Genomic DNA, 17056 nt, shown 5'->3' on the forward strand with positions numbered 1-17056 from the left:
ATATGTATGTTTGCCACTTTCCCATCAAAATTACTGCGAACCAGCTTTCTAGTCACCGGTGACCGTCACCGTTTCGTGCAATGCGCAAAGGAGTATAACAAAAATTTTTTTAAAATAAAGATTTGTCTGCGAGCCAGATGCAGCCGTCAAAAGAGCCAGATCTGGCTCACGAGCCATAGGTTCCCGATCCCTGCTTTAGAGTGTTACTTGGGGCCGTAACCATCATGTATTTCTGTTTTTATTCATTTAGATTTTGTTGATTAAACTTTTATTAACACTGTATTCATTAATAAATTAATTAATTAATTATATATACACCAATAATATATATACTGTATTATTAATATTTAAAAATTGTATGAAAAAATACAATCCAAATACAGCCACTTGCCCTATAAAGGGTTAAAGGTCCCAAGTGTCAACTTTTGAATGACTGTCCACTGTAGTGACCACTGTCCCTGACATTCCCCAACATTCATTCATTCATTCATTCATCTTCCAAGCCGAATTGTCTAGGAAAAATATCCTTCTTTTCGTTTTCAAGTCCACAAATGATCTCTCAACAAGTCTAAGTAGAACTAAACACACCACAATTAACATATATCTTTGTGGAACGTGGGATTGCTGGAAAAGCTGTGAAATTTCTGCGTAAGCACAGTGCAAGTGGAGGTGGCAATTAAAATCAACATGCATAACATTTTGCATTGAAGTAAAATGATAGATTGTGCTGGAAAGTCACTGTCAGCCTCTGACCTCGTTCACTTTTATTTGCTCTGGGACTGTGACTTTGTACTTGTGTCATCCACACTGGACACGCAATCATGCTGGAAGAAGCTTAAATTTGTTGATCCAAAATGTTCACGCAAAAGACATGTTTGTCCTACACAAAGCTGTGGCCAAAATCAACATAAGCGCAGCTATGTGGTTCTGCCTGTTGCTTTGGAGCTACAGCTGACTGGTAATGTGAATCTTGCCATCCTCTACACCTGCCCCAACTTCATAATATGACACCCGTGGGTGGTGTCAACAAATGTACACAGGCTATTCAAGATGGTTCAAGACCTTTCTCTGCTACACATGAAGAAGCACTTGGAAGGAAAACACGTCTAAACAAGGGCTGTCAAACGATTAAAATTTTTAATCGAGTTAATCACAGTTAAAAATTAATTAATTGTAATTAATCGCAATTTAAACCATCTCTAAAATATGCCAAATTTTTCTGAAAATTATTGTTGGAATGGAAAGATAAGACAAGACTGATATATACATTCAACATACTATACTGTATTTGTTTATTATAACAGTAAATCCACAAAATGGCATTAACATTACTAACATTCTTTCTGTGAAGGGGATCCACGGATAGAAAGACTTGTAATTGTTAAAAGATACAGTTACAGTAATTTTACAGAAGTTACAGTATTTTCATATTTAAATCCCTCTGTAGGTTTTCGTTTTAATAAAATTTGTAAAATTTTCATTCAAAAAAAATAAACTAATAGCTCGCCATTGTGGAAGGTAGTGATTGAAATACACCACAAGGTGTCAAGGGTGAGTTTGAAATATTAGAGATCTAGCCAAGTTATTCTAGCGCGCTTTGCCCCTCGACTGACGCCGTAGTTTCCGGGTTCATTGTACCTTACAGTCATTTGAGTGTTGACTTCACAACGTACGAGACCTCTGATAGTGTGTATATTGTGACTAAATATTGCCATCTAGTGTATTTGTTGAGCTAAACGAAATGTTTGAATAGAGTTTGACCAAAGTATTATTTTGCATAGCTATTTTGATTGGGAATACCAGTTCTCTTTGCATTGAGCGCTTTTCTTTTTGTGAACATTTTTTTGAGAGATACGAATATTATTTTTGTTGTACTTTCAATAAATGATACTGTAGCGACTTAACTGTTCCGCCTAAATGCATGGTGGGAAGTTGGGTAACCATGACTGTCAGTGGTGGCTGCAAATGGTATATCTTCTCTGCGTTGTGTTCAATACAGGGTGTTAAGAAAAAGATTATCTCCTGTCATTCTACCCCACGTCGCTCGCCACAATAGTTAGAATTGTTGTCGAAGAGATGCCAAAGCTTATGCCAAAAAATAGCGCAGCTCCAATGAATGCCTGAGTCCACTCCTCTCTCTTGTCTCTCCCTCTTCGCTTTCAATATACTGGACTGTCTCAGGAAATTAGAATACACAATATTCTAATTTTTTGAGACAGTCCTGTGTATATATACAGGACTGTCTCAGGAAATTAGAATACACAATATTCTAATTTCCTGAGACAGTCAGGAAACTTAAAACAGTCCAGTACATAAAACGGTGCCATTGTAGTCTGTCAGCGGCAATTCATGAGTGGGTCGTCCCACGCATGCGTTAAATGTGTTAAATATTTTAACGTGATTAATTTTAAAAATTAATTACCGCCCGTTAACGCGATTAATTTGATAGCCCTAATCTAAACCTTTGAATAATATCAATGAAACAAAAATTTAAAAAATATTGGATTGAGAAGACAAGGAGAGAAACTATAATCACCAATATCCATGCACAGGAAAATAACAAACAGAGACTGATTCAACTCCTTTCCTTCGTATACCAAACCATCTCTAGTGTTTGATTTTTTTGACTCATTAAAAATTTACTTCGTCTGTGATAAATTTGTATTTGTTTCAAAAAAGAAAAACGCTATGTGTAAAAATACCGTAAATAAATAAATGCTAAACCACACTCAGTTCTTTGGTGAGAGAATGAAACACCATTTAATCATCTTTTCATCAAAGCACATCAATTCAATTTTCCATGATGAATCCAAGAACATTTATAATTTGGTCCCTAGTTTTTGATTACAATATTAATCATGTAGTTTACTAAAGCACAGTGAAATCACTGAAAACAGTGTCATCTGCATACATCAAGAATTAAGTTTCAGGACAAAAAGTAAGAAAATCATCGGCATATAGACTAAATAAAAGGGGATCTAATTTTGATCCCTGAAGGACTACAAAGGTTAGGCAAAGAGAATCAGATCTGCGGTTGTTAAGTGATACAGGTCAGGTTCCATCATGCAGATAGGATTCAATCCAGCTCATAACGTTGTGACGGAAATTGAATTGTGAAAGCTTGATCAGAAGAACAGAATGATTAAATGTTTTGAAAGCTTTCTTGAGCTTCATCCTTATCAAGAAAATATTTGATTTTCTCTATGAGGAGGCATGTAGCTGTTTCAGTAGAATGCTTGGTTCTGAAACCAAATTGCATGGCGTGGAGAGAGGTAAAGCTTTTCTTTAAGTGTTGCAACCCATTTTTCTGCCATTTTTTAAATGGCTAGAAGAATGCTTAATGGTCGTTAGTTCTGAGAAAAAAACGAACAAACTGAGTCACTAGATTTATTGAATGGTGTAACAATAGCAGAGTTCCAGGCCTTCGGAAAGCTAAAATTGACAGAAAAAAGCATCAGCTATCACTGTCAGCTATCACTGTAGGTTCTGCCGGGATGTTCCAAATTAATTGAATTTGTTTTTGGAGTTGTATTTTTTTTGGGTTGGGGGGGCATTTTTTAATATAATTCCAGGTTATTTTAAACATTTTCTCATGCACTAATCAAAACACTAATGGAATAAAATGGCTTAATATTTTCTTATCTTTCACTACCCTATTTCTCAATGAGATAAACTGGTATCTATCGTATCCTAATTTGACTGACAAACTCAATTAGTCATCTCATTCTTTCATCAGTTTTAAAATAGTTTATTCAAGGAAGGCCGTTTTTTTCCTTCTGGTATTTAGTTTAATTTTCCATGTAAATTGTTTCATAATTTTCAGTATTTGTTGGTAAATTTAGTACAATCCTGATCTATTTTTTTTGCTGACAGCAGTGACCAGGGAAATGAAGTCTTAAGGTATGCCTTGAAAGAAGTCCTGGGTGAATTTTCATGAGACTGTTCTTGATGTAGGAAGCAGCAATTAACGAATCCCAGTGGGAACAGGAGCTGGAAGGTGACAAAAGTTTGAAATCTGCCAACATTTGGGAGAAAGGCTCACTTCCAGTGCCATATCATCACATGTTCGTTCTCCAGTCATTTTGTGACCATGTCGATGTATTCATAAGAAAGATATTGAACTCTTGAGGCCAATTTATCCATAGGTAAAAAAGCTGATACAGTATGTTATAATGCGCTGAGTCTCTTGAACGTTAAAAAAAAAAACACACACACAAGAGAAATCCAATTTACCATTTGTCAGATGGAGAGGGACTCACACGGAACTTTTGTGTTCCTCCACACTCATTCACTGGTGTGTGTTTGTTCTGTGGCGTCCATACACAACATCCACGCCGGGGGCCGGTGTTTAGCGTTCTCTTTGATTTGAGATGTTCACCCTCCAGTTTGTAGAAAATGATGTTTTCCACCTTGTGCTGGGCCACAGTCCATGTTCCTGTCAAGCCTAGAAAGCAAGAAAGAAACAGCATCAATATCTATCTCAGTGCTTGAACATCTGCTGTTTTGGTGAGAGTTACTGTCTAAGCTTTTTGACCTTTAACCTCTCAATTAGAAGTCAACAGATGCTCTTTGGAAATCATATCAAACCGCAACTATTCACATCTCAGAACTTATTTTTGTTGAAACAAATAGCATGTAAAATCCAGCTGGGATCAGGCATGTGATGGAAGCAGTAAGTTTTGGAATTTCACCACATGAATGTCGTCAGTAGGTATTATGCCTTTGAATGAATAACAAAACGAGTTATTGTACCTTCTGTCATCTGCTGTATTTGAAGATCATTTCATTGATCTAAATGTCCGAATATGCTGCTGACATAGGTTTTGAATAAAAATTACCGTTAAGTGAAAGTGGTTAATTTTCCATGGCAAAGTTGTGTGCAAAGCCCCCCTGATTGAGAATCACTGTTGTAAATGAATACAGTAGGTAGTCTATGTACCGTTACAGTGGTGACCTCTCTGCACAACGAAGGCTGTAGGCCAGTCGAGTCAACAGATGAGCACATCTTTTAAAATCTGCACAAGGCGACAAGATTTTTTACATTCACAACAGAAACAGACATTAGGATGTTGCCTATTCGTTTAAAGCATTCTTAAGTATTTTTTTTAGCATTATTTTGATCAAGGGTTCTCAAACGTTTTGGCCCAGGTAGATACTAGTACTATTTTACTCCAAATGCCAAAATCTAATAAACATAATTACCCGTGCATAATACTTTTCCTATTACTAAGGGGTGAGAAAAACATTACATTGTAAAAACTGAAAATAATTGAGAAGCACGTATATAAAGAAACTTAAAAACATATAATATGAATTCATATATTTCTATTTTCAGAATTATTTTGGACCATGAATATTTGATAAACAGTAACCATTTAAAAAAAAAAAAAAAAAAAAAAAGATAAACAATGTAACCTTGGAAAAAAATAACAATTTCATGTGTTCAGTCTAGAGAGAAACCGATCTTACTCAAAACGACGAACTATTTAAAATAATGTTATTTTTATGTGTTTTAGAGCAAGGATCCCCAACCACCGGGCCGGGGACCGGACCGCATTTGCTACCGGGCCGCAGAAAAATAATAAATAATTTATTAATGACCGCAATCTGGCCTGTGCCACTTGACTAATCAGAGTAGAGATTTGTGTACATTGCCGTCTAGTGGTTGGCTGCCATTACTGGGGTGTTTGCAGACCTATAGCAGCCCAGCGTCAATCAATGTACAGTGGGGCAAATACAGTAAGTATTTGGTCGACCACCAATTGTGCAAGTTCTCCTACTTGAAAAGATTAGATAGGCCTGTAATTGTCAACATGGGTAAACCTCAACCATGAGAGACAGAATGTGGAAAAATAAGAAACAGAAAATCACATTGTTTGATTTTGAAAGAATTTATTTCCAAATTAGAGTGGAAAATAAGTATTTGGTCACCTAAAAACAAGTAAGATTTCTGGCTGTCAAAGAGGTCTAACTTCTTCTAACGAGGTCTAACGAGGCTCCACTCCTTACCTGTATTAATGGCACCTGTTTTAACTCATTATCGGTATAAAGGACATCTGTCCACAACCCTCAGTCAGTCACACTCCAAACTCCACTATGGCCAAGACCAAAGGGCTGTCAAAGGACACCAGAGACAAAATTGTAGACCTGCACCAGGCTGGGAAGACTGAATCTGCAATAGGTAAAATGCTTGGTGTAAAGAAATCAACTGTGGGGGCAATTATTAGAAAATGGAAGACATACAAGACCACTGATAATCCTCCTCGATCCGAGACTCCATGCAAGATCTCACCCGTGGTGTCAAAATGATAACAAGAACGGTGAGCAAAAATCCCAGAACCACACGGGGGGACCTAGTGAATGACCTACAGAGAGCTGGGACCACAGTAACAAAGGCTACTATCAGTAACACAATGCCCCGCCAGGGACTCAAATCCTGCACTGCCAGACGTGTCCCCCTGCTGATGAAAGTACACGTCCAGGCCTGTCTGCGGTTCGCTAGAGAGCATTTCGATGATCCAGAAGAGGACTGGGAGAATGTGTTATGGTCAGATGAAACCAAAATAGAACTTTTTGGTAGAAACACAGGTTCTTGTGTTTGGCGGAGAAAGAATACTAAATTGCATCCGAAGAACACCATACCCACTGTGAAGTATGGGGGTGGAAACATTATGCTTTGGGGCTGTTTTTCTGCAAAGGGACCAGGACGACTGATCTGTGTAGAGGAAAGAATGAATGGGGCCATGTATCGAGAGATTTTGAGTGAAAATCTCCTTCCATCAGCAAGGGCATTGAAGATGAGACGTGGCTGGGTCTTTCAGCATGACAATGATCCCAAGCACACAGCCAGGGCAACAAAGGAGTGGCTTCGTAAAGAGCATTTCAAGGTCCTGGAGTGGCCTAGCCAGTCTCCAGATCTCAACCCCATAGAAAATCTGTGGAGGGAGTTGAAAGTCTGTGTTGCCCAACGACAGCCCAAAAACATCACTGCTCTAGAGGACATCTGCATAAATGAATGGGCCAAAATACCAGCAACAGTGTGAAAAGCTTGTGAAGAGTTACAGAAAACGTTTGCCCTCCGTTATTGCCAACAAAGAGTACATAACAAAGTACTGAGATGAACTTTTGGCATTGACCAAATACTTATTTTCCACCATGATTTGCAAATAAATTCTTTAAAAATCAAACTATGTGATTTTCTGTTTTTTTTTTCCACATTCTGTCTCTTATGGTTGAGGTTTACCATTGTTGACAATTACAGGCCTCTGTAATATTTTCAGGTAGGAGAACTTGCACAATTAGTGGTTGACCAAATACTTATTTGCCCCGCTGTAAATAGTAACGTTAGCTGCTGTTGGCTGTGTGCTGCAGGCGGCGATGTCTTTGGATAGCTTTTTTATCGAGAAAAGGCTACCTGCTGAACCAGAAGAGGAGCCCTTCACGATTGGAGAATAACTTATTATGCCTGCAACCAAGGATATTTGCATATAATAACATAATTGTAAAATAACATACAATAGAACTTTTCATTAGAGCTTTTCTTTAGCCCAGACATGGAGGAATATTTGGTTTTCTATATTTGCTTTATTGCTGTTATGTACATTTAGAATGTTAATTATTTTTTGGGCCCCCCGGGAACTGGCTTTGAGAACCCCTGATTTACAGTACTGTAGATACATATCTTTTTACAAATATATGGGGTGATTTATTATTATTATTATTATTATTTTATTTTTTTAAGAAGAAGATACAGGTAGTGTAGATTTGAAAGGTCACAATGTAAGGCAAAAGGTGGGTCAAGATGGGTTCAGTGTAGAGAGTAGGGATGGGAATTGATAGGATTTTTACGATTCCGATTCCATATTGCTTAACGATTCGATTCTTTATCGATTCTCTTATCGATTCTAATTTGGGGGAAAAGAACAACAAACGTTTTGATTGGCATTGAGTTTGTTTAATCAGAACTCACAACCTTACAAACTCACAACGAGATCAAAAGAGGCCCAAAGCCTCAATGTTAACTGTGGCAATAAGTGGCAAATAGACAAGAATGTGTAACATTTTACTGAAACATTTATCTAATAGAAATAAAAAATATTGGTATATATTGGGAGATAGGTTGTTGTTCTGCGTTTGGCAATATGTGTTAAAGCAGGGGTCCCCAAACTTTTTCCTGTGAGGGCCACATAACTTTTCCCTTCTCTGATGAGGGGCCGGGGTCAGTTTGTAACAAAAAAGTGTGACGATTGCAGAAGTGCATAAATGTAAAAAATTATTGTTTTTCAGAAAGCCACAATCAAATAACCCTTTCTGGATTCTTCACAGAATGAAAGTAAATAAAATAAAAATAATAATATAATAATAATAATTAATAATAAAAACACTATTAATTAAATAGATAATAACCAAATAACCCGCTCTGAATTCTTCAAGGAAAAAGGCCATGAAATAAATAACACGATTGAGGGAAAAAAAAAATTCAAAATGGCCGGACCAAATGTGGAGGCGGCCCGTATTTGGGCCGCGGGCCGCAGTTTGGCCACCCGAAGAAATGCCGCATCCAAGCGAGTGAGCGTGCGAAGTGAGAGAGGGAAACACTTCTACGAGCCTACGTTCTTTGTTAATGTTAATATATACAGAGGCAACGCCTGTATGTATAATCTTTTGTGTTGTTGTTGTTGTGTTTCCACTCGCGATCGGACACTTAAATCCAGTTGTGTAGTGGTTTGAACGATGTGCTAATGCTAGCGAACGAATGCTAACTATACTGTTTTTAGCAGCTAATCATCGCTGATTTACGTTGATGCAAACCTGTTTGTTATTGGGGACGAAATTGATTTGTTTCATTTCTATTTTTAGATGGTTGAATAAAGTCAGCAAATTATACCAACGTCTTCTGTATCGTCATTTCGGAGTTTAGCTAGCTGTATAGCTGTCTCGGTGAGGACAGTGCAGTCTATTCCCTCCCGATGCAGTTATCTCCACCTTGCAATGACTGCAAGTCGCTTTGTTGTAATTTTTCCTCGTGAAGTGAAGACACACTTTCGAGCGTTTGAACCTACGTGCTGTCATTGTTATGTTTATGGCTGCAATGCTCGTGCTTACCCGTCGTAACCTTTCATTTTCACACTCTTTCCTGGTGAAGTGTAGTCCAACTTTGGAGCGAGTGGTTCTTGGCGCCATGCTAGTTTGATGCGTCTGGACAACAAGACACGTCACGACGCAATACGCGTCTTTAGGAATCGTTAAAGGGATCGTTAAGGCTTTTTCATTGTGATGTCGAGGCCTCGAAACACTCGGAACCGGTTCCGAATTGGAATCGGATTTCGATTCCCATCCCTAGTAGAGAGTGTTGTTCAGGAGTCAGAACGACATAGGTCTATGTACTGTAGGTTCAAGGTGGTGCATGTTTAGGTACTCACAGGCTGGCACCACACAATCCCTAATGTGGTACAGTCTGTTAAAGTGAGTCCTACACTTTGGATTGAAATAATGAGGCCCTGAAGAGGAGAGAAAATGTTCATTTTAGCACCAAATAAAATGTCATTGACCACAACAGTCTTGCAGATGAGTTTAATCTCAACTGGTTTTTAATGGCTAAATAAAAATTCAAATAAAACAAAATTCAACCAAATTTGAAATGGTCAAATGTTATCAATTATATATACAGTATATCTGGGTAAAAGGTCGGGTACTGGAAGGTTGGAGGAAGCTGTAGTATCTGCAAAAAAACTAAAATATATGCAAATGAGACACATGTAGACTGCAGCAATGCTGGGACTTAGATTTGATACTGAAACAGGCAGAGAGTTAGACACGGTTATGGCACATACCACTGTGATACTGTGTGACTTATCGAAATATCCTTTTTTTTAATTGCCTGTGCAACTGGCACATTTTCAGACACATTTCATAGAATTTCCATATAACAGAATGACGAACTTGACCTGTCAGGTGTTCGATGAACTTGTCTTTCTGCCACAGCTTTCTGCTATGAGGTGCTGTGGGTAAAAATGGAAATGGAATCACGAATATTTGAAACAAACAAGGTACAGCACATAGAAATTGATCCTGTTGCAATGCTACTGTTCTGCAGGACCGCACTAGCAAAAACAAAAACTTTTTCAGCTTTTCAAAATCATTCACACAGGACCTGATGTTGGTACTTGGAAGTATTTTTTAGGTTTGCCGTACTAGCTTTGAGAACCACTGAATAAGGATGTCCATTGCTCTCTAAATGAAAAACACATATCATGTTTGAAGTAAAATAACCAGCCAATCTGGTATGATTTTGTTGTTGCTTCTTGTATTATCCTGACTGGTTTGACTTGATTGACGAGCGGACAATTGTGTGCGTGGCACATTCTATGAGGTCAGTGGCAGTGCAGCCAGACCCGGCGGCATGGGCGGGCATTCGGGGGCCGGGCCCGCCCTGAGAGACTGCTGTGCCCGCCCGAGCTCGATTGGACTGTACTGTGTAATTTTTTAAAAAATCTTCCACAAAACACACACACACGGAGCGGACGAACCCTCTATTCATCCCGTCTTGATCTGTCGTCATTCAATTCAACCATTCTGAGCAGCTAACTAAGGCAATTTCTAGCCTATCACAGATAAGGGGGGCGGGCCGAGTCGTTGGCCATTGGGTGCTCATGTTTATCAGTGCATATCTCATGTTTACGCTGAAGCACTTTAGTTGAACAAATGCACACAGAACTGCACCATTGTTTTCGCATACCTGTCAAGTTGTACGGTTTCGGCGTAATTTGTACAAGTGAGCACTGATTTTTAAATGAGTACGCCGTACGTTCAAAATCTGTACGTTTTTCGTGCATTGTTTTTTTTGTCCTCCGTTTGGATTTTGTCACTGTCTCGGCACCGAGACAATATGCGTCCCCGTTACTACGTGGGCGAATGACGCGAGAAAAGTCAGAGACACTGAGAGAGAAGAGTGTTTTGACGCTGTAGCAAACGCGCTGCTAGGCTAGGTAGCTCCATTATTTCCTCACTGTCGCCGACAGCCTGCAATCTACGCCTAGATATCAAATCCTTATAGAACTACATGCAAAATGCCAGACGGCGGCGTTAATGAACAGCCGGCATTCTGAAGCAGTAGACTTCTAGAAAGGCTCTGTTGTAGTGAACCTTCTTAGCGAATTTTAGCAACTTTTTATGTATAATACTCCTAAATCGGCAAAATCTTTACTTGAATCGATTTTTAAATGATGAAACAGTTTTAAAACTTTAACATTTCAAAAGTAGACAGAAGGGAACTAATGCAAAAACGGTAGCAACTTTAACAACTTTAACAGTTGATTCACAACATTAAATGATTTCCAAACATAACAAAGGTTACTATGTTTTTTTTTTTTTAATGAAAAAAAAAAAAAAATGAAAGGTAGCACCAGTTACTTTGCCAAGTAACTAAATACTCTTGATTGGTTGGACTATTGTAACTCACTCCTCATCGGGATCCCTGGCAAGAGCCTACAAAGGCTTCAGTAAGTCCAAAACAGCGCTGCCAGGGTCCTGATGAGGGTGTGTAAACACGAGCACATCACCCCCATCCTTCACACCTTACACTGGCTCCCTGTTCACCTCCGTATTGAATTCAAAATCCTCCTTCACACCCATCACTGTATACACGGTGTAGCCCCCACCTACCTCACCGAACTCCTCACATCACATACTTCAGCCAGAACCCGGTCAGGCCAACAGCACCGTCTACTACCGCCCAGGACTCGGCTCAAGACTATGGGCGACAGGGCCTTTGCAGCTGCTGCTCCCCGTCTGTGGAACGCCCTCCCAGACCACCTCAGAGCCCCGCAGACGGTGGATGCATTTAAAAAAGGACTAAAAACTCACCTTTTTAAAAAAGCATATTTTAGCTAATTTTATTTGACTATCTTATTTTTATCTGATTGGCATCTGATTTTATCTGTGCTTCTGCCTGTTTTGCTTTTACTCTTTTATTCTTAGTCTATTTATTTTTTTCTGGCGATGTGCACTTTGAGATTTGTTTTCAAATGTAAAGTGCGTTATAAATAAAATGTATTATTATTTTTTTTATTATTACTCTTACCTTCAGGTAACTGAGTTACTAACTCAATTACTTTTTGAGAGAAGTAATTTGTAACTAATTAATTACGTTTTAAAAGTAAGATTACCAACACTGGTCATAAAGATGAAGTCTGCAAAATGAAAAATGACAAAAGCCGAGATTTCATTCTGCCAATTTGTTGCCGAACACAGTTTGCCTGCAACTATTGCTGATCACTTCTCAGAATTAGCAAAAGAAATGTTCCCTGACTCAAAGATTGCATCGGTAAGTTCATTTGATCAATTGACCGTTTTAATTTATAATTGAACACAGTAACGAACTACCTTCAAGTCAACCTGAATTGCGAGCTGAAGTGCCATGAAGTGCAGCCATCAAGACATGATAGAAATTGCCAAAAGTGCTTCATACAATTATAACAACCGTCACTGTTAAATTTTAGGAATCATGATGTAGCTGAAGATATTGATTGTTCTTTGATTGCACCAGGTTATGTGTTACAATATTATATAATAAATTGCAAATAATGATAATTTAATAACAATTGTAATAAATTGTAATTACACAATAAATTGTATTATAAAATAATATGAATAAATTCACATTATTTTAAAAATTGAGTTTTATTTTTGTTTCATATTGCACGCTATTTAGAACGTTGTAAGATTACCGGTAGTCACCAGTTTGCAAGGGCATACGTCACTATTTGTAAGTTTGCCAATGGCCTCGGATTGACAGGTATGTTTTCGTTTGTCTTATAGATTTACCACTACCACTTGTGACTTCAGTGACGGAAAATATTTCAGTGCACCAATGTAGTAATGTACGGGTAATAACACCACTGTTCAGGCTAAATTTACGTTGAACAAGTGTGCCCCCCCCAAAAAAATGTAATGCCCCGCCTGTAATTTCTTTCTGCAGCTGGGTCTGAGTGCAGCTGCTAACATGTTTACCCAATTCAGTGTCACACACTGTGTGATGCCTGCAACAATTATCGGCACCTTCCATTTTGGAAACTTAAGTATTACAAACAAATTAACTAAACTCTGAGGCTATGGGGCGTTAGTGTCTGTATCTCCTGAGGAACCTAATTTTCATATTTCAACATATCAACAAGTACCGGACAATGAGAACTATACTGACCTGGTCGAACGCTGGACCTGCTCTTTCTGTGCAACTTTCCTGGGTGTCCACTGAGTCTCTGTGTCCACTCCACAGTTTCATTGTAGTGATAGGCCACTATTCCATGGACACTGTGAGCCTCTTGGTGACTGGAACTTTTTATCAGGGTAGCAACAGCGCAACAACCGGCAAGCAGTAGTAGTATGGACCTCACCGTCAGCCACGGGATCATCGTAACTGATGGGACACATACGTACATGTCTTTCACCTCTGACTTTCGGGAGATACATAGAGCTCTCGTGAGGAAGTTCTTGTTTAAATTTTTGAATCATGTATTCAAATCTATCATGAGATGCTTAATTACTGGAGTATTCCAGAATTGGATGACATTCAATTCCACAGAATTTCAAGTAATCCTATCTACAAAATACAGAAACATGAACTTGTGTCAACGAAGTCATCCTGGGACATTATGCAACTATAGTTTTAGTAAAAAAATATTTTTCGATATTGGGCAAAATAGCTCTTGAGCACTTCCCCCCAAATTGTTTTTCTCCTGCCCTTCCCTCTACCAACTTACATACTGCATCGAATACAACAACTGAACCGAACCTTAAAAAAAAAAAAAACCTTCCAGAACGTTTTGTCAAGTTGAATTGAAGTTGAATTATCCAGTTTTGAGGCAAAACCTACATTTCTAAGTAAGCAGAACTTGAAGTTGTGTTAACTCAAAATGTTGAGTTGTGCTTTGTTGAAATGCTGTTAAATTGTGCTGACTTTAAATGGTGTGTTGTGTGGACTTGGTGGTAATGGTGTGTCTGTGGACTGTGCTGGTAACAGTTTAGTTGGTGAAACTGTCAAAGAAATAAATGTAAAATCCTGCTTAGGTTACCATTCCTCAAATAAAATTAAGTTCACTTCACCTAAAATTTAACATTCTGCTTATTTACCATAAGTTCTTCTTAATTCAAATTTAGATTTTTCGGCGATAACTTGCAATAGCAAGTTTAACATCTAAACTTGCAAATGCAAGTGAAATAGGTTGGCTTAAAATGTCAAATTCTGCTAATTTTCTTTTTCTTTTTTACAGTAAAGTTTCGAATCAGCTTTTAAGGGTATCATTTTGCTTCATCGAATAGCTGTCAAATGGCGTCATGACGCCATCTGCTGTGTCAATTAAATCGCCTTCATCTGACGCCTCGGGTTCAAACATGTAGGGATTAATTGTAGTTCATCTTTCCTGGGAGCCTTTGCCATCGGTAGCGTCACGAAAGAGTGATCCTGAATGGTTACCTTTGGTGGAAATATCACTAACATCGTTGTTGCTGCTATGCTAGCTGTGGATAGTCTTCTCTGTTGCGTCGGGGAATCTACGTCACACTTCCGGGTTTGCGAAGGGACCATTAACGGAGTGCAAAAAAACTAAAAAAACGCAAATTATTTTTACAAATTACGTGTTGATAATGTCATGGTTGTTTTGACGAACTCGTCCAAAGTTTATATTCGTATAATTACACCAAAATCCGGAAAGGTCTTCAGTTGCCCTTTAACTAGTGATTAAAGTATTTCTGAAGTTGTCTCTCAATACACACTATACCAAGTCTGCTAAGTACACATTTTAAGGAAGGGGGGGGGGGGGGGGACTGAACAGGCACCCAGCAAAAATTACATACCGTAATCAAGCTGATTCCTTCAACCATTGGTAGATATGTCTAGGTAAGTACTCTTTTATTTAACGATACATTTTTTTTGGGGGGGGGGGGGGGGGGGGGGGGGGTATGTCACTTAAACCAACATAAATCTGTTAACTACATTATCAGGAAAAGAAATGCACAATATCAAAGTTTTCCTTAAGTATGTTTTTGTCTCTAGCTGGCGTACACATCATACATTAATTTAATAATTATTTGAACGAATAACCTGAGCAAAAATCATAAGCGAGACCCCCAATTGGCCAAATTTCAAAACTGTCCTATATGCATGTGTGATACGGCCTTGGAAAGTTTAAAATCTCAGCTTTCTGTGGGAAGAAAAATTTTGAACAGGAGGGCATTTAAAAAAAAAATCTTTTAAATAGCAAAACCCTGACTGAAGGTGAGAGCACGCGAGAGCATAATTAAAGACGCCATGATTTTAGCAAGATGATATCGTGTATTTACCTTGTTTCGATCCAAAAACTCGATGAAGCATGTATCATTGAGTGTCAAGACACAGTTGGGAATGGCCACAGCCGGATTTTGAGGGGACTTTACGGGAGCAACATGGTAATATAACAAGGGTCACGATGCAGAACTCGCAGACATCAATTAGTGGTCGAAATGTTCTATTTTATATATTTACCCTTTTAAATGTTTTTTTTCCCTCTTTTTTTTTGTTTGGATCGATTACTTATCATCTAAAATATAGGGGAAAATGCGACAGTAACAAAAAAATACAGGGTGTCCATAAAGTCTCTTTACCATTAAAAAAATGCAATTGAATAGATATTTTACTCAGATTTGTTCTATTATAGTCAGCGTTTATTGAAGTTTTTTTTTTTTTTTTTTTTTATCTCTCTTAATACACTTGTACATGGGCACCATTAGTTGCACGAAGCACATCATTACGGTACTCGATTTCTTGCCATGCTCGCTGTAGCATAGCCTCATCAATTGTGGCAATGGCATCAGTAATCCTTCGCTTAAGGTCAGTAATGTCCCTTATCTTTGCTTGATACACGGTATCTTTAACATAGCCCCATATATAGAAGTCCAGGGGAGTGATATCTGGTGAACGTGGCGGCCCATCACTTACAATCCATCGGTCTGGAAATGGTTGATTGAGGAACCCACGAACATGCAGCCCCCAATTAAAAGGTCAAGGTACACATTTGCAGAAATTGATGTCTCTATGAAGAAAAACACACAAATGCAGTGTAATAAAAAACTTTAATAAACACTGAGTACAATAGAACACCTCTGAATAAAAAAATCTAATCAATTGCATTTTTAATAAATTTTTGAAATGGTAAAGAGGCTTTATGGACACCCTGTACAATTAAGCGATAGTTATGAGGTAGATAACCCTGGCTTATTTACAGACATCATTTTTTTCATTGTGATGTAATTTATTTAAAAGTTTAAAATATGCGAGTGAATAATTTTTTAAAGTTGTTTTTTTTTTTTAACGAAATATTAGACATCGATTAATGATTCTAAGCTAAAAATGACACATTTTGAATAATACATTTAACCCTTTAATGCCTGCAATATGAAGCAATTGTCAGAGAATCACAAAATTTGAAAAATAAGGTCTTAATGAAACCTTTTTTTCAAATTTGTAAAAAAGAAAAAAATGTGTAATAAACACTCTAATTTCTATAACCCTTGCTTAATCCTGTTTTTTACCTGCAGATGCATGAGTTGACTTGCATCCATTATTATTATTATTTAAAAAAAAAATTTTTTTTTTTTTTTTTTTGATGAAAGATGTTACAAAATTCTGAATTAGTCTCAAAATCATGAAATTCTAAGTGTATCAAATGTCATACATTTGGCAAGAAGGGGATAATTACTTACCTTCTTTTTATGGCTGGGTAGAAACAAAAGCTATTGGCGCTCTCTTTCGGGTCTCCTTCAGTGTCTTTTCCAAGCGTCACTCCCTGAATTCTGCGTACTGGAGTTCTTAGTACAGCCTCAACTTCACCTTCATCTTCTGTTAAATCGGCAAGTTCTCTCCTCTGAGGAGGAGGAGTTGGAGGAGGATACATAAATTGCACACGCAATTCCACGGCGGGCAGAACAAAAAAGTTTCGAAAGTACCGTACCTTCAATTTATTTTGTCTGAACTCGTTAACTGTATTGGATTGACTGTATCATTAAATAAAACTATCTACAC

General features: G+C 38.0%; 1 protein-coding gene across 3 annotated transcripts; it reads right to left on the reverse strand.

Annotated features, from left to right (window-relative positions):
• Positions 1-2819: 2819 nt before the first annotated feature.
• On the reverse strand, positions 2820-16869 carry alkal2b (ALK and LTK ligand 2b). 3 transcript variants are annotated; one of them, XR_009062490.1, is made up of 7 exons: positions 16738-16869; positions 13202-13417; positions 9948-10001; positions 9423-9500; positions 9106-9339; positions 4940-5015; positions 2820-4444 (listed from the first exon to the last, which is right to left on the reverse strand). XR_009062490.1 is itself a non-coding variant. In XM_057829511.1 (7 exons), exons 2-6 carry the CDS (start codon positions 15978-15980, stop codon positions 4942-4944), a joined length of 429 nt encoding a protein of 142 aa, XP_057685494.1. In that variant the 5' UTR covers positions 15981-16067; positions 16738-16818; the 3' UTR covers positions 2820-4444; positions 4940-4941. The 3 variants fall into 3 exon arrangements, 1 of the variants encoding a protein (XP_057685494.1); XM_057829511.1 differs by lacking the exon at positions 9106-9339 and adding an exon at positions 15974-16067 and having other exon boundaries at positions 16738-16818; XR_009062491.1 differs by lacking the exon at positions 9106-9339 and having other exon boundaries at positions 9423-10001.
• Positions 16870-17056: the final 187 nt, after the last annotated feature.

This window comes from Corythoichthys intestinalis, chromosome 2 (genome assembly GCF_030265065.1).
Source record: "Corythoichthys intestinalis isolate RoL2023-P3 chromosome 2, ASM3026506v1, whole genome shotgun sequence".
Taxonomy (NCBI): domain Eukaryota; kingdom Metazoa; phylum Chordata; class Actinopteri; order Syngnathiformes; family Syngnathidae; genus Corythoichthys; species Corythoichthys intestinalis.